At 43.4% G+C, this 24,390-nt stretch overlaps 1 protein-coding gene across 3 annotated transcripts in view; it reads right to left on the bottom strand.

Annotated features, from left to right (window-relative positions):
* Positions 1–24,390, bottom strand: part of WLS (wntless Wnt ligand secretion mediator) — a 287,021-nt gene that overhangs the window by 8,034 nt on the left and 254,597 nt on the right. For all 3 annotated transcript variants that reach the window (XM_021096488.1, XM_003482073.4, XM_021096489.1), the window contains 8 exons: positions 21,483–21,644; positions 20,307–20,443; positions 16,747–16,915; positions 14,394–14,491; positions 13,974–14,037; positions 11,878–12,021; positions 10,583–10,666; positions 3,209–3,362 (listed from right to left, as the gene is read on the bottom strand). In XM_021096488.1, coding sequence (XP_020952147.1) covers positions 3,209–3,362; positions 10,583–10,666; positions 11,878–12,021; positions 13,974–14,037; positions 14,394–14,491; positions 16,747–16,915; positions 20,307–20,443; positions 21,483–21,644 — 1,012 coding nt within the window. The remainder of the gene's footprint in view (positions 1–3,208; positions 3,363–10,582; positions 10,667–11,877; positions 12,022–13,973; positions 14,038–14,393; positions 14,492–16,746; positions 16,916–20,306; positions 20,444–21,482; positions 21,645–24,390) is intronic.

The raw sequence follows: 24,390 nt of genomic DNA, 5'->3' as shown, positions 1-24,390 counted from the left end.
TTGCCTGACTGTCGTGTTTCTGATCAGAACAGGGTCCCCAAAGTATCTGCCTGCTAAACTGCTTGACAAATGTTTTCCAACAGGGGCCCTAATGGCCTTTGGAGCAGGATAGTTCATTACTACGAGGGACTGTTTTGCTCATTGCAGGACATTTAGCATCCTTAGGATCTGGCCCCTGGAGGCCAGTGGCACATCCCATTCAGCAATGACAATCCAGAACAACCACGGACATGTCCAAACACCTCTTGGCAAGGGATTTGGGGGATATGACCTCCTGTTGAGAACAGCTTTTATGCTTTCTGCGAAATTACAGATGAAGCTGTCTTTGACAACAACAAAATCTGATGGGGAACAAATCAAGTGCTATTCTCAATTGCAAGGTCTGAAGCCTAGGAGGATGGCTGTTGGTCTGGGTGAGAAGTCCTAATGGGAGCTGCCTGACACCTGGCTTGCAGCCCAAGCATCCAGCCCCACAGGGTGGTGGACAGTCATCCTGCTTCTGCAGGCGTGGCCACAGCTCCGAAAGGGCTAGGCTTGGGCAAATTCTCACCAGTGTTTGGAAACCCCTTGCGTGAGACAGAATCACCCCCTGGGCTGCCAACTTTATGACGGGAGGTACTCTTCTGCCCCTTCCTTGCTAATAGGAATAAAGAGAACCAGAGAATTTTACAGTCCCCAAAGACTTTAAGAGATTACTTACAGGTGGGAGAAGTGGTGCAGGGAGAGGTGAAGTAGTTTGCCAACAGTCACCCAGCAAAAACAAGCAGAACAGTTTAGGTACATAAAATGTTGTAGCGCACAGTCAGTACTCAGTAATCATTACCTACTGGGGTTATCATTCCAACACAGCAGGAGTCCAGTATTTGCTTTAGTTCCTGGAAGGCAGGAACTCCACCTCCTAAGTTCGGGCTTAATACTCCCAAGGCAAGGACAGATCCATATGGTTTCTGTCAAAGTCCAACTGGATGGACATGAAATGAAATCAAGATTCTTGTTCACAAGCCCAGAATCCCTTCCTGCTGGCATTACAGAGGGCCACTGTTTGAGAGACCACATGCTCCCATTTCCATGCATATGGTAAAACAAGGAGTGCTAGCAGTGGAAGGGGAGGTTACCTAGTTCACAAGCTTTCTAGAAGGGATGTCAATCAAACCAAGAGTTGGGCAGGTGGGTAGGTAAGCCAAAGTCTTTATTCTTGCCCAGAACCCACGGCCAGAGATGGACCTAATACTGAGTGTGACAGGGAGGAAGAGAGGCCTAGTGTCTAGGATGCTTTTGTGCAGAAGAAGCAGGTGTAGTGTTGGGGGCAGATGGAAGCTGAAACTATTCTGCTACCCTTGACTCTCAGCACAGATGCCCTCCTCTCCCTGCCCCGTCTCTCATGTCATCATGCCTCTCTTTTTATCCCTGACTCAAGATCACTGGCCCATGTGTGAAGTATGAAAGCTAATTTAGAACTCTTATTTCTAAAGCATTAATCCAGTCAACATTTTCAGAGCACCTTTAAGAATCAATCCTTGCCCTGAAGGATTTTGAGATCCAGCAGGAGAGAGAAGACACAAGCAAACTCATCTACTACACCTACACAGAGAGCATCACATGAAAAGTGGAATCATGTTCCCGCAGGCTGTTCTTTAGAACAGGTTCCAAAAGATACCCTGCCTGGAAAAAGGGCTCCAGGGCCAAATGCTCTAATAATTTTGAAGTGCTGTTAACCCACCCACCCATCTTAAAAGACATGCAGTGCAAATTAATGTGCTAAAGGCATTATGATATTTTGTAATGAAAACATATTACTTCTGATTAAAACCCCAATGATTCTCAAACTTATTTGATTATTAAAACCTACCAATATCCCATGACGACAATATTCAATTGAATGTAAGTTGCCAGACTCTGATTGGGGTGATCAGGAAGGGGTCTGAAGAAGGAGGAAACATTGTTTATGGGCCCCAAAGATGAGCAGAGTTTTATCAGGCCCTGATGGAGGCAGGATATGAATGCATACACTCAACACACATTTGCTGAGCACTTCGTATGAGCAAGGCTAACCCTTGGTGCCATGCAGACATGCAGGCCTTAAAGACCTGGTTTCTGCTCCAAAGCAGACAGAAGAGCACTGGCTCTGGATTTGACAGAGAACATCTTATGTTTAAGGAACATCGGGAACATGGCTAGGGCAAAGCAGGTGTGAAAAAGAGTAGAAAGAGTAAGGGTGGAACCAAACATTGTAGGACTAATTATGCACAGGAAAAGGTGTTATCAGTTGAGCTGTGTACCAGGCAACCTCTTCCATGTCACCAGCACTGGTCCAGGCTTATGTTCATTTTCCCCTGCCATGACTGGTAGAGAAACGCCAGCCAAGCCCCTCCCTTCTCCGGGCCTGTTTCCTCAACTATAAAATGACTGGACTGGCTAAGTTCTCCAAGGTTCCTTGCAGCATCAGCACCAAAAACAGCACATACTGGCACTTAAGAGAAGAAGGCTATGGGCACCGGAAAATAGCTACTGGCTGGATGTGTCAGCAGGCTTGCAGGAAAATGAGCAAGGGAAACATGAAGCTAGCTCCACCTTAACTCTCAGGGCCCAGCCCTCTTCCCCCAATATCTCAGACTGTGCTTCTCAATAATGAGAAGAATAAATGTGGCACCCTTTCCAAGAGTTAATCTTGTTCAATAAGTTGAGGAAAGCAAATTTAATTTTTGTACTAAGGCTGGGACATATCATGGACTGGAATGCAATATTCCCAATTATTTTAAAGATTAAAAGAAAAAAAGGCATTCTCATCGTGGCTCAGTGGAAACAAATCTGACTAGTATCCATGAGGACGCAGGTTTGATCCCTGATCTCGCTCAGTGGGTTAAGGATCTGGTGTTGCCATGAGCTGTGGTGTAGGTCGCAGATGCAACTCGGATCCCCCATTGCTGTGGCATAGGCCCATGGCTACAGCTCCGATTTGACCCCTAGCCTGGGAACCTCTGTATGTCTCTGGTGCAGCCCTAAAAAGACAAAAAAGAAAATGAGGGCTTCCAGAAGTATCTGCCCCGTGCTGGCTTTTTGTCTGATAGCTCCAGAGTCCCTGGGGTTGCTCGTTCACACTTGGAGAGACTGTCTGACTGGGGAACCCAGAACCTTTCTTATCTAAGTCTTGTGGAGACAGAAGCCTACTTATCCTGAGTACAACTATGCCAAAGAGACTGGAACTCACCGTTGGACTGGTCCTCCCCATAGTTCTTGTGGGATGGTGCATACAAGAACATCAGAGCAAAGACATACAGGTTCCACATCCCATAGATGCCCGTGAAAAAGGCACTGTTCACTTGGACCGTAACACCGCCCCACTTCCAGTGGCCTTCAGTCACCTACGGGAAAAGGAATGACATTCAGTTGGAACCCAGAAGAAACACAATTCCCAGCCTCGGAACCAACTAACACAAATACCAAGTCTCTTCTATACATGGGAAAGTGAAGGGCCAGGTAAGACTTCATTTTTTTAATCTGAATCATATACCATGAATTCAGGTTAACAGAGGGCTTACTATATGTCAGGCTCAAAGACAGCTGTTCTCATCTTGGCTGCACATCAGCAATATCTGGGGAGCACCTCCTCCTAAAACAGCCACACGTCATTATCCCTAGCATAATGAAACTGCATTTGAGTCTAGCACTTATACGCAATGATAGTTCTCCTCTGCTATCTGTCTCCCCAGCTACACCTAAATTCCCTGCAGGCAGAGACCAGTTCTGGTTTGTTTACTGCCATATCTTCAGCACCCAGTGCACTGACGGGTTAATTAAATAAACTTCTGGATTCTTGGAGGAAGTGGTTTTCCTGGGTTGGGCAGTGTGGAGAGGCAGAGAGAGACAGGCTTGAGGTCAGAGACCCAGATTCCAATCCAGGCTCCACCACTCATTTTCTGTTTAACATAAGAGATGTAAGACTGGAGTTCCCATCGTGGTGCAGTGGTTAACGAATCCGACTAGGAACCATGAGGTTGCGGGTTCGGTCCCTGCCCTTGCTCAGTGGGTTAAGGATCCGGCATTGCCGTGAGCTGCGGTGTGGGTTGCAGGTGCGGCTCGGATCCCTCATTGCTGTGGCTCTGGGGTAGGCCGGTGGCTACAGCTCCGATTCGACCCCTAGCCTGGGAACCTCCATATGCCGCAGGAGTGGCTCAAGAAAAGGCAAGAAGACAAAAAAAAAAAAAAAAAGAGATGTAAGATTAAGATTTGAAATTTCAGTTTGTTTACGTGCAAAACAAAAACTTGCAGGGTTACTGAGCTGAAGGAAGTGAAAATGTTCTAGAAATATCCTGGCATACAGCAAACACTCAATAAATCTTATTTTATGTCACTCTATGTACGTCACTCACAGTAATTATGAAGGTTTCATAGGCTTTACAATTCAGCAAGATGTTCTGAGGCTGCCTTTGTCTATGTTAATGACTTGGTCATAGTTTTAAGGGCGGTCTGAGGACATATGGATTACACTAAGAACTGTCAAAAGAAATGTAGAGCAGAGGGACTAATAATCTGTGCCAGCTCTGAGATCAATGAAATGATTTTGACCACTTCTGCTTGCTACAGGAAATCTTAAATGGGAATAAAAGAAAGTATTGGACAGAGGTTCCTGTGACAGCTTAATGAGGATGGGTTACACGAACCATCTCCAGGAACCCCTCCTGCTAGGAGCTAAAGTATCTCTAAATGTTAATGATTTTAACAAGCAAGTTGATTTCACCCCCTGCTTAAGAGGCAGTACGTCTACATTCATTTCTATATAACCTATGACCCCCAGGGACCCCAGGCAGAATAAAGCTATAAGCATAGGTATTTCCTTCTATGAGACCTACAGTGTCAGTTAACCAGGTTATTTATTTTGGAAAATAATTCAATTTATAGGACATGCTCAGGATTGGGGGTTTTTTTGGGGGGTGGGTGGGAAAGGGTTTCATAACTATTAATGATTTGAGAACAATGTACCAGCATTCAACTATTAATGATTTTACAACGTACCAGCATTCATCCTACTAGTTAGGATTTAGTAGTTAGAAATGTCTCCAAATGTCACTCTTGTTTTAAGTACAGAATGTCCCAACTTTATAAAAATTACAATATTCAGAGCACACTTAAGATGATTTTTAACACACATAATGGAAGGGGAAAAAAAGCCTTAGGATAGTTTCTGGAAACACATGTACCTGCTGTCATAACAAAGAGACCTCTACTTCATTTTTTCTTATTTATTTATTTATTTATTTTTGTCTTTTTGCTATTTCTTTGGGCCGCTCCCACGGCATATGGAGGTTCCCAGGCTAGGGGTTGAATCGGAGCTGTAGCCACTGGCCTACGCCAGAGCCACTGCAACGCGGGATCTGAGCCGCGTCTGCAACCTACACCACAGCTCACAGCAACGCCGGATCCTTAACCCACTGAGCAGGGGCAGGGACCGAACCCGCAACCTTATGGTTCCTAGTCGGATTCGTTAACCACTGTGCCACAACGGGAACTCCGAGATCTCTACTTCATGTGATCAAGGAGAGGAGGCTAGGCTAGAGGACCTAAAGGTCATGTGAAGTAGGGCGGTTCTTCCTTTCTCTGCTCTATTAAGGCCGTGGGCCCCTCAGCTAGGGGAAGGGCCTGGAAGAGCCTCCTTCCTGTGATATTAGCTGGAGATACGCAGTATTTAACAACTTTGCTGAAGTTGATTCTTGCTGGGATTGGCATGACTGATCCATCCAAGGCAACAGCCCCCTGCACTCCTGGTACACAATGGCACTCTACAGAGGGATGTTTACTGAATCAATATGAGCAAAGGACAGGGATGTGCTGGAATGCCCGTACCAATACATGGATGTAGACAGGGGGGATAGAAAAAGTCACTTTTAGGAAATACCTGACTGAGAAGTAAAGAGGAGATATTGTAGTCCAGAGTAAACCATACTAATTACGCTTGAAAGTAAGAGGAACAGTCAATGGGTAATAAGCATAATTTCATTTAAATAGTGCTCTCTACTGTCTTCCACACTGACACTTCAATCGGTCACACGGATATTAACAGAGCTAAGATTTTTAGAAATGATAGCAAGGATGAGAGTTAACATTTATTCAATGCTAATGATGTGTCAGGCACTAGATTAAGAATTTTACACAGCAGATATTATTTAGTCTTAATAACAACTCTATGTAGTAGGCAGGTAGTATCTCCACTGTACTCATGAGTAAACTCTGACACAGAGTATCCTGCCCAAGACTGCTCAGCCAGGAAGCTGTGGCTCTGACTCCAAAAGGAGGTATTCCTTATCATCATGCAACACAAGAGTAGGTCTATTATCTTAAACAGGATGCTCTCTCAAGTTAGCATATAAGGCAACTAGTAGGTTAAATTTCCTTTGAAATCCACTTAATTGACCAGAATCGCATTATTTATACAGTATAAATTATACACACACACACAGGTTTGTACATTCAAATCTGTATAGCAATATATATGTACTATACTATCCCAGACATAGAGGTATTTGGTACCTAGTAAACTGGCTCTACATGCAAAATATAATTTTACAGGAGAACTGCTGAAACGAGATGCTTATTCTATGAGGGACATATTGGAGCAGGACTGGCTGAGGAAAGGGGAGATTCATGCCCCCATCTCATGTCTGCTGTGAGACACATGTGCTTATTTAGAATGGAGTTGCAGAATTACCCACACTCTTTAATCTGAAATCTCTCAATGCATTATTTCCTGCTGAGGGCAGAGTTGCATTTGCATCCACGGACTGTATACATAATGTCACTCTGCTGTCTGGAGACCCCATTGTGCTTTCCCCTCTCCTCTCTCAATTATTCATGCCTGAGACACCCTGAGCGCTGAGTACATTCTCACCAATACGTACCACAATGAGCAGTCTCAACAGAACAGGCCTTGTAAATCCAAAAGCTTATTAACGACAAGGCAAAGAGGTGACAGTCACCCCCTTCTAACTTTCAGAAAGAAAAATCAGGTAGCCCCAACAAAAAAAAAAAAAAAGAAAGAAAAAAAAGAAAAGAAAATCATCTCCCCTCAGCCTCAAGTTTTATTTCTAAAAGTCTCTGTTTTTCCTGATTTCACATTTGAACAATATACTTTTGTGTGAAACCACCCAATTATGCCCCTGTAGCCAAGTGAAGGTCAAATCCCTTTACACCCAGTAGTCTTGACAACCAACATTCCACTTCACAACAAGATTTCCAAATCCCAGACACAGGCTCTCTTACTGGAAACATTTCCTCTGTAAGTAACAGAAGGAAGTGATCACACATTTAAAAAGGGGGGGGGGGTGTTGGGGACAGGCTCTCTGGGAGTTTGCTGCATGTGGCTTGACCTAAATGTCAGGCACCTGGAGTCGCCTTAGCGAAGGTCAATGACCTTCTCTCCTGTGTTGCACTTCTGTTCCCTACTGCCTGCCACCTCTAAATGGAACGCCTCTTTCTCTTCCAGAGGGAAGGGGCTAAAATACCAGGCTGTGATGTGCCATCGCTCCGTTGCTATGACTGAGGCCATCAAAATGGCAGGCATTAAAAGACTGCACCTCAGTACCCAGCTACAAAGCCTCAAGGTCACTGCATTCCACAGCTTCCGCCGGCCTTTCATTCCTGGCCTCAGAGCTTCAATATCCTGGCGAGATCCCCTCGCATTATATTTCATGGGGCTTAAATGCAAGCTCTCCCAGCAAGCCTGCGAGTATAATGGGAGTTTTAATACATTCCTTTTACCTAAGGCTGGGATCTATTTCAAAAAGTTACCCAATAGGTTTTCTTTCAGGTGAGCTCATTGCTGAGACATTCCAAAATGACATTAAAAAAAAATAAATCCTCTGATGACTGTATTAATACAGTACCTGGGACACCGAGAGTTATGCCTGAAAACGTCTTAGATATCTATAAATAAACCTTGAAAAAAAAAAATAACCCAGCAGGAGGAATGTAAGGAGCTAATGGAATCCAAAAGACCTCATTGCTACCCCCTTAGAGTTGAAATCCACTCTGGGCTGACTGTCGCAGCAGATATAAAAAGCCAGCCACAAGCTGGAGCCGTGTTAGAAAATATTGGGGCAGTGGAATATTGATCTTTTTCTCCAAAGAAAAGCCACAAACTCGGAGACTTGGAAGACTGGGCTCCTTTGCTTCAAAACGATGCACTAATTAAACATATACAAGATTAAATTCAGGCAACATGTAGCCACCTTACAGATCAATCAAAAGTCCCTTTTGACTTCTGGGTCAGACACAAGAGAGTAAGTGGGGTGGGGCTGTGGGGAACAGCTTCAGCTTTCCCGAGTGACAGAAATATGCATTAGGAGCAAAGGTGCCCCTTCTTTGTGCCTCCCTGAGAACTGCCTTTTATTCCTCAGCCCGTCTTCCTTGAGGTACCATCCTCCAAGGATTGTGTCCTGTTCTCTCAGCCTCTCAGACTTGGCTGTGTGAAGTGTCACAGTGCGTTCGTTACTGAGGGGCTAGAAGACTGGGAAGCATGTTGGTCACATGAGGGAATCAGCCAAGGGACAAGTCTGGTCTCAGACCCCCTTGTAGAGCCTCAGCTGGTTGAATAAAAAACTCATTCAGAATTTGAAATATTTTTACTGCCCTTGGAGTGGAAGGTGAAGCTTCCAAGGTTTTATAAACAAACAGTCTGAATCAAACACAGCACTGTTGTAGGCCAGAGCAGGGCGGTGAGCAGAACTGAGATATGTATGTATATTTATTTTATTTTTTCTACTCACTTCAGCTTTCAGCAGCAGCAGCATTAACCCTGCCCAGTGGATGTAGACGACAGGGCTCTAGGGGTAAGAGGCACCCTTGGGTGTCCTTGGATAGAATTCAAGGAGGCTATGAACCAGAGTAGGAAAAAAATATCCCTTTATTTTCACCAACCTCTAACTAAAAGTTACCATTTCTCTCAATAATGAATACAGAAAACCTATCTCCATAATGTTAGTACTACCTGTCATTTTGTCACCAATATAAACCATATTTTCATATCAATTATATTTATACATCTGAAATCTCTATAGTATGTGTAATTGTAAAAGATATATGAATTTATCAATGTATCTATATGATTGCCTTAGAAATCAGAAGTATTTGGAGTTCCTATCATGGCTCTGCAGAAACAAATCTGACTAGCACCCTTGAGGATACAGATTTGATCCCTGGCCTCGCTCAGTGGGTTAAGGATCTGGTGTTGCCCTAAGCTGTGGTGTAGGTCGTGGACATGGCTCAGATCTGATGTTGCTGTGGCTGTGGCATAGGACAGCAGCTATAGCTCCAATTTGACCCCTAGCCCCTAGCCTGGGAACCTCCATGTCCTGCACCCTAAAAAAGAAAAAAAAAAAAAAAAAGGAAAGAAATCAGAAGTATTTTGTTTTGCTCATTTAAAAACATTCAAAGAAGAGCCTCACGGCCATCACCTAAGGTTGCCTAAGGGGTCCAGGACACAAAAAAAGCTTAGGAACCCTTCTCCTAAAAAGAAGCTTGCTCTCAGAACAGGGTAAGTCTGATCCTAAGGCTCTATCTGCACTACTAATATTCTCAATTTTAACAAAGTATAGGGATGAAAGAGCAGTTGGCAAAGAAAATCAAAAGGACTGGATTCTGGTCCCTAACCTACCGGATGTCTTTGGCACAACATTCACCCTTGATGCTATTCATAAAAGCACAGCTATTCATGCTCACAGCATGCCCAGGCACTCTGCAAATCACTTTGCAAGCATTACTTCATATGATCCTTACAGCCACTTCTTCAGGTGGTTCTATTATTATATCCATTTCACAGATAAGAAAATTAAACCTTCGAACTGTTACGTAATCCATCCACAGTCCCACCCAGCTGGAAACAGCATAAATGGGAAATGTCTCTAAGGCCCTAAGATTTCAAATTCTAGCAATGCAATTCTAGGATAACAATTCCTATCCTACTTATCCATATGATTTTTGTGAAGTTCAAACAAATGATAAATACATAATACATGTGATTTAAACAGGACTTCCACTTTGTAAAACCAGTTACCAATATTTAAAAATTATTATCATTACTATTACTGAGATTTTCAGGTATTGCACAACTGTGAGTTTTGGAAATAACCAGCAGAAAGGTACAGCTCCATCAAGAAGACTTCTGAATTACGTTTCCTGTTTAAGTGGTACTGTAATTATTACAAAGAATGGCTGATGGATTGTAAAATGATCCATTTTACATAAGGATCAAATCAAATTAATACTTGCTTGTTGGTGTTCTGCTACCGGGCTTAAAAAGTTTATTCTCTGAAGAAAATGAAACAAGTTCCCTTCAATCTAGCTGCAGACTTTTAATTTATTTAGCTACTTTTTCCTCCCATGAGTCTGTACTGAAAGGAAAATTCAGTCTGATAACAAATACCAGATTAAAGAAGCCTAAAAAAAAAAAACCAAAAAACAAAAGGCCCGATTCACTGCCCAGCAAAATAGCCTCTCTGCTCCTTTCTCAGTAGCTCTATAGAATTTTCTGTGCAAAGTGGAGGCAACTTTTCAGGGACATTCTCATCCTGACCTCTCAGGGTCCACTTACCTGACTAACAATGAAGAAGATGACAGTCATGGCAGCACAGGCCAAGGTGATAAGCATGAGAAACTTGAACCTGAAAATTAGCCCCTATCAGGAAAGAGAGAAAGACCAGTTTAACATTTTACCAGCGACCACCAATCCTTTTCTCAATATAAACATCTATAAAAAGCTAATTTTAAGGAAATCTGTAAAGCCAAATCCCTAGGAGTGATGGGAAAATAATTTCACGGAGTAACATTTCTCCTGCAGAGGTGACTGTGGCTGAAAAATTTATTGGACCAAATAGTTCCTGGGTTCTTATCTTTCATGAAACAGTGATACCAGAGCCTGGGAAATTATATTCACAGCACGTCTTGAGGCTGCTAATTTCCCTGCTAAGCTGGTTATGCTTCTCTGCAAGGGTTCAAAGTTACCAAATCCAAGTTTTCTGCGGCTGTAATAAAATTCTGCTCCAGTGAACAAAAAGAAATGTGCATATTAATCAACATGAAGTGGATTTGGTTGGGTTTTTTCACGTGTCACTCCAGCTCTAGACACAGGCAAAGCTTCTGCAAGTGCCCACTGTTTCCTGAGAGAAGGATTTGAGGAACCTGTTTTTCAGGGAAGGGTGTCTCTTATTCAGGTGCTTTTATTTCCACTGCATATAAAAATCCTGTGGTTCTGCAGTTTCCGTTTCTCTTTGCACAGAGGAATCAGGCCTATGTCTCCAAGATAGTCACTTAGACATGAGCCCAAGAGAGCCTTGAAAAATTAAGAATGTGTTGTCCGATTTAGGGATTTGAGGCTGTCAGGCATTCCTCTTGAATACAGACACGATCTACAAACACAGATTACTGGACGGTGTGTGAGCACCTGCTGCATGTTGTAGGGGAAATGTGGCCTGTTGAAGTCTAGAAGTCAGGTCACCTGGGCTGAACCCCAATCTTAAGGCTGATTCTCAGCAAGGGAACCCTGGGAGCAAGCCAAATTCCAAAGCTACCAGAGTCAGATCTCCCATCTAGTATGGACCCACATTCCACAAAGCTGAAGAACTTGCTCAACAAGTTTACTCCTTACTGGGCATAGAAAGATATTTGTTATCACAGAAAACTCCAAGATCTAGATAAGCCAAAAAGCTAGATGCCACTCTGGGTAGGATTTAGCTTCTTATTTTGCCCAGAGATCCTACATCACATGAGAATCTCTCAATGTGTGTTTGAAATAAAGGCTTCCAATCTCCAGGCATGTGCATGCCTGTCTTCACGTTAAGCAGGAGACTGTGAGTACTGGTTCCTGAATGAGCCAAGAGATGTGCTTACCTCATAGTGCAGTCGCCGGACTTTGCTCATGGCTGGCAGGCTGGACTGCTTCCCGCTGATGTTCCGAAACACCTGAAAGACCATGAAGCACAGAAACAGGAAGTAGAGGCAGAGGCAGATCCCAGCCACAATGATGAAGGCCATCTGATGGTGTCCAGTCAAGGAAATGGCAGGCTAGCCAAAAAACTCAAGTACTGCTCCCCAGGTCTGTGGCCAATACGCTTTGTCTCCAAATACGTAAGGAATTTTCAGGGGGATAAAGTGTTAAAACCCGGCATTCTAATATCAACAATAGAGGTTTTCTGACACAGAAGTAGCAGTGAGGAATGTTCCAAATTGCTTTTAAGCCAAGTAAGAAGAAGAACGAGGTCTTGCTTGTTAGAAATGCAGACTCTAGGGTCTGAGGTAGACCTACTAAATCAGAATCTGCCTTTTAACAAGGTCCCAAGGAGAGAATGTGCACAGGAAAATTGAAAAGCACTAAAAGCTTGGATATTGGTTCTAAGATACTGATCAGATGGAAAGCTGCATTAAAATCACCTCAAGAGTTAAAAAAGACAGGTGCCCAGGTCTCACCGCAGATACACAGAAACAGATTTTCCAAGGGCTTGGAAACCAAGTATAATCATATTTGGGAACCACTGGGCTAATCCTTGGGTTTTTATAAGGAGACTGAGATTCCGTGGAATCTGAAGGGGATAGGGTGGGGTTGGGTGCAGTACCAGCAGCAGCTGGGATGCTGGGAATGAGATTGAAGGTCTTGAAGTACAAGCATGGATGAAGTTGAGTCTGCAGTCTTCTGTCACAGAAAAATCTTGTCTAATGGAATGGGGGGAGTGCACAAGGAAACATGGCCAAGGTGGGAGTTGAGGGTGGGGGTAATATGTTCTGAGGCTGATCTTTAAAGCTTAACCTGAGAACCATCAAGGCTTGGGGTAGAGTGAGCTGGTTTGGGAGGCAGGTGACCAGACTCCAACTCCTTTCTGCTCCAACGCTACCTCAAGTTGCATATTTTAAAAAAATTTACTAAGTGGGAACTCAGCATTTATACTACCTTCAATCATATAGTTAATGCAGTTTCTCCTTCTTTCCTAAGACCAAGAGTGACCTTGAGTGAAGGGAACAGAGTTATTTGCTGCAGGACTTGACATTAATTTGTCTCCTTGGACCTCCATTATATCCATAAAATGAAAGCTTGAAGTAGACCTAACAATATAAATATTCCCTGTGTTGTGCAGTTAACATTTTTTGGTTGGGGGGGTGGAGGATGGAGGAAATGGGGAACTCTCTCATCTTTAAAACAATGATACCATTGCTCTAGTTTGCTCACAAAGTTCTTGTGATACTAAGAAGCCAATATAAATATCACGGCCAGACAAAGAATGTTTATCAGCATATGACCAGATGTTATCCATCAAGAAAGAGTAAAACTCAAGCCTTTTTCCCCTCTCCAGGGGATAGTCTTTTTCTCCTGAAGCACTTAACATATTATTGAGAAAGATAAAATATTTAAATCCAGCATCCTAAAAGGGATAAGCTAAGACTGTCACTTCTGCATCATGAAGATGACTCAGACAGTTTATGCCAACCAACCAGAAGCCTCAGCGACTCCTCTGGAACTAATCATCTTAGCCTTATCTCCACTCAGTCTTGGAAATGAATAGCAGCAGCCTGGAATGCCAGCACACCAAGGTCACTGTAAGAAGTCTGGCACATAGACGACTTCAGAAACAGGGTCTCCCACAAGGGCCCAGAGATGAACCTCTGTGGCTCCAGGCAAAAGCCAGGCATGCTTCAGTCTGCAGTAAACAAGTGTATAACAGTTAATTTAGACAGGCAGCCGTAGGACTGTAGAACCAGTGACTCTGATCCCTCTGCATCGGGGGACGCTGCGACCTCCTCGTTTTGCCTGTTCTCACCCAGGCTTGAAAGCAAGCATTAATTCTTCCCATTATTTGATTTAATTGTACTGTTATCATTGTTTTGAAGATCAAAGCCCTGGCTGAGCACATATGGAGAGCATCAGCGGGACTTAGAAAATGATCTTGGGGACTAGGCGGCTATGGGAGAACCCTGAGTGCATCAAGGAAGGATACAGCCAGCTCTGTTCCAACATCTGTAGTCCAGATACTGTAGAAGGGATTGGTGAGTTGAACCCCTCTACAAAGAGAAACAAGATGGAAAGGCAAGACACAATTAATACAGAGGCAAAGGAGAACTCTCCTTTTAACATACTCTCAGCTTTTCAGCCCCAGGAGTTGGGGCTGCATTTAGACTAAATCACAGAGGACTTAAAGAACATGAGGAATATGATCAGCTCAAATATTTTGCATCTAAAAAGAGTTCTGTCTTTGATTTAAGCCCACTCCTTATCTGAGGATGTGACCGTGTCCAATGCTTTCATCCTACAGGCTCCTGACCACCCCTCTCCTTTTAAAATACTTTTTCTGTAAGAGCTAGGAATGGACACAAGTGACATGCATTTCAGCCCAGAGTCCCACAGTGCCCATGCTCACCTCTCACACATGTCAAATATGAAGAGGCAGAAAGAGCCAACAGCAATTGGTCCAACTTGCTTCCAATACCCTGCTATGTGATTCCGCTCATGTTGATCCTGAGCAAAAAACAAGTAGAGAAATGACATAAAGATGCAATTCTATAGGTGAATGGTCATTCAAAGAATCCTTGTTGACCACCTACTGTGCAAGTTGAGAAATGAGATAAAGATGCAATTCTATAGGTGGATGGTCATTCAAAGAATCCTCGTTGACAACCTGCTGTGCAAGTTGAGAAATGAGATAAAGATGCAATTCTATAGGTGGATGGTCATTCAAAGAATCCTTGTTGACCACCTGCTGTGCTTCAAAGCATCACGCTAGACTCTAGCATACCAGAAAGTGAAATCACAACCTCTGTCCCTAAGAATCTCACTTTTGTTAGTCCATCCATCAGGGTTCTCACAGTCATAGGAACAGGACACTCCAGGAACACAAAGAAAGGCCTTGTACCTGTTGGGGAAGAAGAAATTTTCCTCTACTCTTCTAGGTTCTGGCTGGTCTAAGAATTAAACTGACCTGAGACATTAACAGGTAAAAAATCACATAAAAGTCTAATAACGTGTATATATGAGAGAGACCCAGGAAAACTGTCACTTGCCCAAATGGCCAAAACCCTCACCTTAAATACCATCTTCCGCTGAAGACAAAGAGGGTGTTGGGGTAGTGGTTTGGGACTTCAATTCACATGGAGATGGAAAAGCAAATGTTTGGTAAATAAATGTTTGCTGGGCCCTGCAGACACAATGGGACCCGAGAGTAAACAGACCTTTTAGGCCCTGCCTAGAGTCTTCCCCCACCACGCCCAGCCGAGATGCTTTGCAGATTATCTCTGGCGGTAACTCTAGTCAGGGAGCAGGCTATCAAAATTCTCTTCCAGCGGTTGGGGGAAGGTCAAAGTTTCTTTTGGACCTTGATGTTTTCAGCTAGAAATAATTCACATGCCGAAGAGATATTTTGGTGTTGAGAAGCAAATTTTGCTTCCCTACATACCTTACGTGGTGGAAGTTCTGTGGTCCATGAAAGAACACATTCAGAATTAAATTCCTATGTGACTTATCACTTGTGCTTGTTAAGGTGGGGTGGGGAGGTTCCCAGAGGACAAAATGAAGATTCAAAAGCATTAAAATATGTCAAATGTAAAAGGTCTCTTATGGTTAGGAAAACAGATTTAAGTTCTATCTTTATTAAAAACAAGAACAGTTCCTCTCTTTTTTTTTCCCCTCCTTTCTTTTTAGGGCTGCACCCATGGCATATGGAAGTTCCCAGGCTAGGGGCAGAATCGGAGCTGCAGCTGCTGGCCTACACCAAAGCCACGGCAATGCCAGATCCTTAACCCACTGAAGGAGGCCAGGGATCAAACCTGCATCCTTGTAGATACTAGTCAGGTTTTTAACCTGCTGAGCCACAACAGGAAATCCAGTGACTCTTGTTAGCTGTAAAAAGATGCTGAGACAGTAAATGAAGGAATGTAGAGTGAGAAAACAGGGAAAGTAAAAAGACATGCCGTAGTATCCAGCAGGCTGGACAACCCCCAACTGCCACCCAGCTGGCTGTCCTGCTGCTGTCCCCAAATCCCCTCCACTCCCAGAGTCCCTGCTGCCAGGAGCTCATTTTTAGTGCATCTGCAGGAGGACCCCTCATGCCCACCCCAGAAGTAAGGAAAAAGCCTCTCTCTCCTCTCACTGCTCTCCTGGAAGGGCTGCAAGGCTTCAGAAGCAATGATCAAACCACCATGGAATTTTAAAAGTAGTCCGCTCTCCTATGAAGCCCATGTGCCTGCCACAAGGACCAAGCTCCAGCTGGCATTTCATCTTAGCCACAACATGATGACTGCACCATTCTTATTTTTATCTATGGTATCTTCAGTCCCTCATGAAATATGATTTGGTGTCTGTGCAAACTGAGACCAGGGAAGTCAGCATGTCGGGGTAATAAGGGTTACTAGGCCACCTGGACAAACTGCCAGCTGGAAAGAGCCAGGCCCACATTCTCTGATGGTTACTTTGGTCCTGGGGACAAGCAGGGAGCCAAAGCCAAAGAGCAAGAAAGAGTGATGATCAGTAACATTTGTGCATTTCCTTTCTGCTAAATACTTATCCATGTTATCTCATTTAAACCTCATGAGAAACCCATACATTAGACTTTACAACCCATTTTACAAATGAGGAACCTGAGATTCAGAGCGGTTAAGTCACTTGCCAGCTCATGTACAGTGGTGATGCAGGAATCTGAACCAAGAGTCTGATTCCAGGGCTCTTGAACTCACTCCTGCAACCACTAGTTCATTCTGCCTCACCCAGGGGGCTCTCACCATCATGTGCTCGCCACAGAAGATGATCCAGAAGGAGAGAAGCATTGCGTAGAAGATGCCCTGTCGGATGTCGCCGAACAACAGCATCCAGGTCCAGTCAAACCCAATGGAAAACCATTCCACCGGGATATTGATAAAAGTCATGGAGATCCCAAGGGCAAAGATGACTCTGATGGTGAGAAAATATCACGAAAACAAGTTTATTCATCTGCGAGGCAAAACATTTCCGATTCAGAATCGAAAAACCCAGGTTGGGGAACTGAGATATTTTATATTGAGAATGAAGCCATATGATCAGTTTCTTTGCTCTCCTAATGAGTTTTTACACAGAAATGCAAAATGTCTTCTTTCACTGGCACCACTGCAGAGTAAAGGAGTGTTGCATTAATCTTTCTACACAGTAATTGGACCTAACCTATTGAATGCTCTTAACTTTATTTTGGTGCCACCTCAGATCAAAAGCTTCCTACAGGGTCTTCACTCTCCCTTGCCTTCGTAAACAGATCTCATTGAATATAATTACCCTCTCTTACCTATTCAGCTTATCATTAACCTGATCACTAGGAACATTTATCATTATGATATCCTTAGCAACTATGAATTATATAAGCATATTTGGTTTCAATAATACATGACTCCAAATAATATGAAATACAAATTATTTTAGCTGCTTGTTTGGGTTTGCTTTTCCCCTGCTAATCGCCACATCTCTATCAAAATATCATTCATGTCATAACCGATTTATGCATACTTTCATTCACACCCATGATCTATTTATTAAGCCACAAGTCATGTACCAGGTTTTTTTGGGGTTTTTTTTCGGGGGGGGGGTTTGTTTTGTCTTTTTAGGGCCACACCCACAGCATACGGAGGTTCCCAGGCTATGGATCAAATCGGAACTGTAGCCGCCAGCTGACACCAGAGCCACAGCAATTCGGGATCCAAACCGTGTCTGTGACCTATATACCACAGCTCACAGAAATGCCAGACCCTTAATCCACTGAGCGAGGTCAGGGATCGAACCTGCATCCTCATGAATGCTAGTTGGGTTCGTTAACTGCTGAGCCACGATGGGAACTCCTGTACAGGTATTTTGTTAGGGTCGCAAATACCTAAATGAATAGGACCAGTTCTTTCCTTAGTGGAGGTATATGTAGTACCTGAGCCAGATAAAGTGTGATAAGTGATATGACAGAGCTACGTATGCACAGGCTGCTACCAGGACTTCTAACCTTGAGAGAGACAGAAATTGAGCTCAGTTGTGAGTCAGGGTTAGGAAGGTGGAAGGCCATTTCTAAGCCAAAGGAAGAGCCTGGAAGGAGGCACAGAAGCCTGGAACAACCTGAAGCCTTTGGGGATCTGTGTGTGACAGGAAATGACAGGACACGACGCCGAAGAAATAAAAAAAAAAAGGCTGAGTTGATGAAGAAGTTTGCCTAGCTCAATAAAAAATTTGAAATTTATCTTGAAAGGACTGAGGATCTTGGAGTTCCTGTCGTGGCACAGTGGAAAAGAATCCGATGAGGAACCTTGAGGTTGTAAGTTCGATCCCTGGCCTCGCTCAGTGGGTTGAGGATCTGGCGTTGCCGTGAGCTATGGTGTAGGCTGCAGACATGGCTCGGATCTGGCGTTGCTGTGTCTCTGGTGTAGGCCAGCAGCTACAGCTCCGATTCGACCCCTACCCTGGGAACCTCCATATGCTGCTGGTGCAGCCCTAAACGGACAAAAGACAGAAAAAAAAAAAAAAGAAAAGAAAGGACTGAGGATCCAATAAGAAAGTTAATGATGGAGTGCCATCATTCCTTCATTCAACTAGTTCATGTTTATTGAGCTCCTGCGCTGTGCCAATTACTGTTCTAGATGCTGGGGATTCAGTAGTAAACAAAGTAGGTGAGGATCCTGCTCCAGGGATGCTTGCATTCAGATGGGTAGAGCAGAGGGATATGGGAGGAATGATAATAAATAGAGAACAACTATTATGAAGAAGTGTAATAAAGCAAGGTAGGAGAATGGAGAGCAATGGGGTGCGATTTAAATACGGTATGCTAGAAAAACCCTCTAGCACAGAAAATACATAAGACCCTGAAGGAAATGAGGCATTGAGCCACAAAGATACCCAGGAAGGAGCATTTCAGGTAAAAAGAAGAGTAAGTGCAACAGCCCTACAGTGAGCACATGCTGGGCATGTCTGAGTACCATCAAGGTGGATGGGGGGAGGGTGTGGAGAGAGTAAGAGATAAAATTAGAGGGGGGAGGATCCATATCCAAGGGTTTATAGGCCAGGTCAAGGGAAATAAAAGGCCAATAGAGAGCTCTGAGCAGAGGAGTGCCGTGATCTGATTTCTACTTAAAAGAGAAGAGTCGAGCTGCCGTGTGAATAGACTGTAGGGAGGAAAATGATGGAAGCAAGGACAGCAGTTAAGAGGCTGCTTCAAACAATCCAAGTGAGAAATGAGAAATCATGATGAATTAGATTAGGGTGGCAGGAACAGAAATGGTGAGATCTCCTGGGTGTTGGAAGAAGGGTATAGAAAAAAAGAAAAGTAAAGGATGTCTCCTACATGTCTAGCCTGAGCGGCTGAAAGGACGGAGTTGCCATTTCCTAAGATGAGGATGCCCGGAAGAGGGGCAAGGTGAAAGTCAAGGAAAGAAGTGTTCTTCATATGTGTTACATTTTTGTGTAAGTGAAGAGGTTAAGTAAACAGGTGGAATATTTGGGTCTAGAGGTGGCAGAAGCTGAAGGTGACCATGTAAATGAAGAGTCATCAGACCATGGATGATTTTTCGGACCCCAAGCCCCAGATGAGATCACCTGGGAAAGAAGTGTAGTTAATACAGAGAAAGGGTCCAAAGTTTATGAGGTTGGAAACAGCCATGGAGACTAAGTGATGATCAGCAAAGGAGGAGAATAACCATGAGGACAGTGGAGGAAGCTCTATGAAGAAAAAGAGAGTGATCAATTATGCCAAATGCTAATGATGAATTAAGAAAAGAGAGGGTTGAGAAATGAGCATTGGCGTTGCAAGGTGCAAGTCATTGGTGATCCTGTCAAGAGCTTTTTGTTGTTGTTGTTATAAAGAGGAGCAGAAAAATGGTATGGTGGCTTTAGGGGGAAGTATAAAGGGTTCTGACTACGAATGAGAGATGGTAGAGTATATAATCCAGCAGAAAGGAAAACGTCAACAATGTGGAAGAGAAAGGGGATATGCCTACAAGAACACCATCCTTCTGGAGGTAAGCGGGGTTGGGATTGGTTGGAAGCAAGGCAGTTCATCCCTTGTAACAGAGAAAAATATATGATTCAGAGCATGAAACTAAAGGGCAAAGATAGAACAGAGAGCCGGAAATGTGAGAGCAGTGGAACCTTTAGGATTTCATAAGAATGTGCATGTGAAAGCTGAAGGGGAAAAAAAAAAAAAAGGAGTCCAGGATGATTCCTGGTCAAATCACCACCAGCTCAAGGAACACACGGACCACTTGAATAGACTCAAAAGCAGGTCCATGGCAGGCAAGTCAGAGGACGCCAGCATTCTTAAGAGGGCTCCAAAATCAGCTCTTACTTTTCCAGAAGCACGGGGGGTCGAGACATCATGGTGATCCTCCTCCAGTACCACACCATAATGATGAAGATGCTGGGCGTAAGGAAGGTCTTCATGGCGAACCACACCTTGGTGAAGCCTCCGTTTTGGTGAATTCCCTAGATAGAGACCAATCATAATTTTGAAGGACAATATATCTTCGTGGTATTTTCCACCAGCAGATGCATTCTGGGGAAGGTTAAGTGGAGACCCTTTTTTTTTTTTTTTTTGGTGCACTTTCAAGATCAACATTCAGCATTCATAGCATGGAGTATTCTCATACTCCCCCAGACCCCCTCCTCAGGCACGGTAGAAATATAAATTACAAGGCATAAAAATAGACTCACTTTATCCTAAGGGAATGATTAAGAAGATGATCAAAGATTTTTCCGTAAGGTTTTCATGGAAAAATTAGAGCTATCTTAGATGCCCAAAATGTAGGCACTGGTAAAACGTGTTAAGGTAAATCCATGCTGCAGGATGCTAAGTTGTATTGCAAAGTATATTTATGTTATATTCACCACACACCATGAATTTTAAAAAGAAAGGAACAAAAGAGTCAGTTGAGTCTGAGCTCCTTTTTTCGGTAAGAGAAGGATTATACATGTACATATGTACAGAAAAAAATCTGGAAGAAGAGGCTGAAAACACCTTAAGGTGGTTATTTCTCTAGGTTATAGGCTATTACAGGTAACTTTTATGTGCTACTATGTGTTTACTTGTGCTTCTAATTTTCTATAATAAATATGTGGGTTTTTTAAGATTTGAAAAAACCTAAATGAGATTTTAAAAGCCAAAAAAGAGACAAAATGGAAAGAACCTAAACCACCACTGCCTCCTTTCACATTTCTGCTTGCAAGGTGAAACATGCAAAAAAAAAAAAAAATTACTTTCATCTTGGAGTTATGCATTATAATACCATCATGATCATTATAATAAAATCTCAATGAACACAATAACTGCATTTCTTTCCATTTCTACAAATTTCTCACACAATTTATGCTTCTAGCCATCGTGGGTTTGTTTAACTTCTTATTGCAGATGAAAGGACTGAGACATGGAATGCCAGGAGTGAAACGGAGCTCCTTTGCAGCACCCATGCTCACAACCAGTGTGCTCTCACATCACAGGCTACCTGGATCAATCAGAGTCACTCACCACCAACCGAATATCTTTTATCTCTCCAATCCCAACGTTGATTTTCTTCTTCTCATTCACAGGCAGTCGAATGTTTAGAAGGTAATACTTATGAGCCACAGACCCGATTTCCATGAAGGGAAGGACATCACATTCATAGTAACGGCCTTCATGCTCTGGGGTCTGGAAGAAGAATGGTGGGTTTAAGGCAGGGTCACTACTTCCCATAGCCTCTGTCTGAATTGTCTTGCCTTTGCCTCATATCTCTAATTCTAAAAAGCTAATGCTTAAAGCTATACCTCAGAGGTACAGATAATAGGGTCCGCTGGAGGCATGGCATCTACCACCTGCTTCCCCCCACCCCCCAAAAAAAACCCCAGCCACATTTGAGGTAGAACCAGAAATTTTAAGTAATAAGTAGAACTGTCTTCTATTTCAACACCTTTCTCAGCTCTTCTCAGATCCTTGCTAGCGCAGTGCATCAGACTAACCTGGTCTACGGGGGATACAAGGACTTTATTTGCAGCATATCACTGGAGACCTTTAAGGCTCTGTTTCCTCCTTAAACATTCAAGAGGAAGCCCTTGCTGAAGGTCATCACATTCTTGGATGATGGCTAATTATTTGCATGGTTTTAGCCTGCAGGAGAAGCTACAAGAATCTGGAAATATCTTCTTTATTGATTTGACCAAAAAAAAAAGAAGAGATAAAGAAGAAGAAACCTAAGGAGCCCTCAGAACTTGGGAAAGACACAAAGGGATGAAGGGGAGTATTAGTTTGCTAGAGATGACTACTTGGAATTTCCTGCCTCTAAAGCTTTCTAACTGCCCAAGAGCCAAGACAGAAGAAGGGAAAATAAATTAAATAGATAAAAATTTAGCCCCGTCTCTAGGAAAGCCTCTTGGACTTCCTGCCAAGCAATTTAAGGGATACTGGCCAGCACATGGCAGTGGGAGATTGGCGAGTTGGGGCACAGCTTGCTTTGAAAACCAAATTCTGCTCTGTCTCCCCAGGATGCATGGCTCTGTGTCCCGATCAAGGGGTGGAGTAGGCAGGTAAGTCTGGGCAAATAGAAGACCCAGATTTAGAAGCTGGGGACACCTCCCTGGTAAAACAGGCGAATGTTTGCCTTCACTGCAGCGTTTGTACCCCAGCTTCGATTTTGCTTGGTACTGCCTGATGAAGTGATGGGGTAACCGAAGTTGGCATTTCTAAGCCTGAATTCTCGGGGCCTCTGTAATTTTTTGTAAATCTTCAGAGTAAAAAGTCCTGTGGAGAAATAAGAAGGAGGATAACAAGAAGTATGCTTCTTCTGTGATTCTGGGGGGCTCTTTATTGGACAGTCAGAACTTACGGTGCAATAAACAGAACTTTGTATGGGAAAATCACTAATCAATCATGATAATTTTTCACCCTCTAAGGTCTAGAGGGTGCTTATCAAAACTACCAGCTGATTAGACATAGCATGTGAGATTTTTTAAATTCCTCTGTAGAAAGAATCTTTCTTTTCCAAAGCTCAGCTGCAGGCTGGATAAGTTTTCCTGTATATGTCTGTCTGTCTCTCCTCTCTGCTCCTTTCCCTTATACTTACAAATCAAGGCTAGTATTAGGACACTGCAGGAAGTACTGAAAATATAGCACAGGCTCTAATTCAGTCCTCAGCTGAAGCTGCACTGAGGAGGCTGGTTACCCTCTGTGGTAACAGCAAGACAGGGGTTTTCTGATGTGTTTCCAGTCAGGGTCTTTATTTATAGAGATTGAGAGTGTGAAGGAAACAAAACTGATTTAGTCTAATGCTACTGAGTGATTCCGTGTCTCATCCAAGATCACAAAAGTCGTGGCAGGACTGGGTTGAGGACATGGGCCTTCTCAGAGCTCAGCCTCCAGCTCTGATGGGGAAGAGGACACAGGACAGCAGCAGGAAGAAAGGAACGCTGTTGCCTCAGACGTGCCTGAAGGCAGGCATTGTGCTGTGATAAAGAAGGCACTGAACTTCAAGCCAGGAGGCTCAAATTGCAGCCCCGACCCTACCCCTTGGGTATGTTGGGAAGGTTGTCTACCTGGTTTGGCCTCACTTTCTTCCTAAGTAAAGCAAGAAAGTTTAATTATAAGCTCGCTGAGGTTCCTTCTAATGCCCTGTCCACTCCCTTGTCCCTGTGCGCAGGGTAATTTAGACAAATTTACCTAAGTCCAACAAATTAGAGATCCTGGCCCAGCCTACCTGTCTCAGAGACAAATTCACTGTATCCTGTTGGGGACTTCTTCTTAAGCACTGAGGTTCTGACTCTGCTAGTATTTAGGGCACTTAGGAAGAAAGATTTCCTCCCCCTCCACCCCTTCTCACTCTTCCTCCCTCCCTTTCCCCCATCACCCTCAGCCCTCCCCCAATTCCAGCACGAGACTGGGTAATTAGGACAAATTACAGCAGGTGGCAACTTGACTTTTTTTTTTTTTTTTAAACTTCACATTCCACCAGGGACTAAAAAGCTTTAAAGCAATTTCTCATTTAATCTTCAGACTCAAGTCTAAATTTCACTGCAATCAAAAAGCATAGATTTGATGATTCATTTCCTTCACACTTTTCAAGGTTTAATATCTTTCTTGAAAGGGATCAACACATCCTAAAGATAATTAAGCAACTGTCATTAAGAAGCAGTCTCAGGCTTCTTAATGACCCCCCCCAACTCTGCTTCTCAGTGCCCTCTAAATGAAAAAGTAGGGTAAGAAATAACTTTCCCCCTTTCTGAAGATGAAATTCCATGTCCCAAAGCTTCATACCCTTTAGCTTAGCTATACAACCAGTCTTACCTCTAAAATACGCAATCAACTTGCAGCAACAGCTAGAAATGTTTTAATTAATTTTCTCTGCTGCGTACAAAGATCTGGAAATATTAGATATGCCTCTCTCCTGCTGCCTCCGGTTTCTCTC

Source organism: Sus scrofa, chromosome 6 (genome assembly GCF_000003025.6).
Source record: "Sus scrofa isolate TJ Tabasco breed Duroc chromosome 6, Sscrofa11.1, whole genome shotgun sequence".
Classification (NCBI taxonomy): domain Eukaryota; kingdom Metazoa; phylum Chordata; class Mammalia; order Artiodactyla; family Suidae; genus Sus; species Sus scrofa.
The sequence above is the reverse complement of the archived record's forward strand: the minus strand, read 5'-3'. Positions and strand labels throughout refer to the sequence as shown.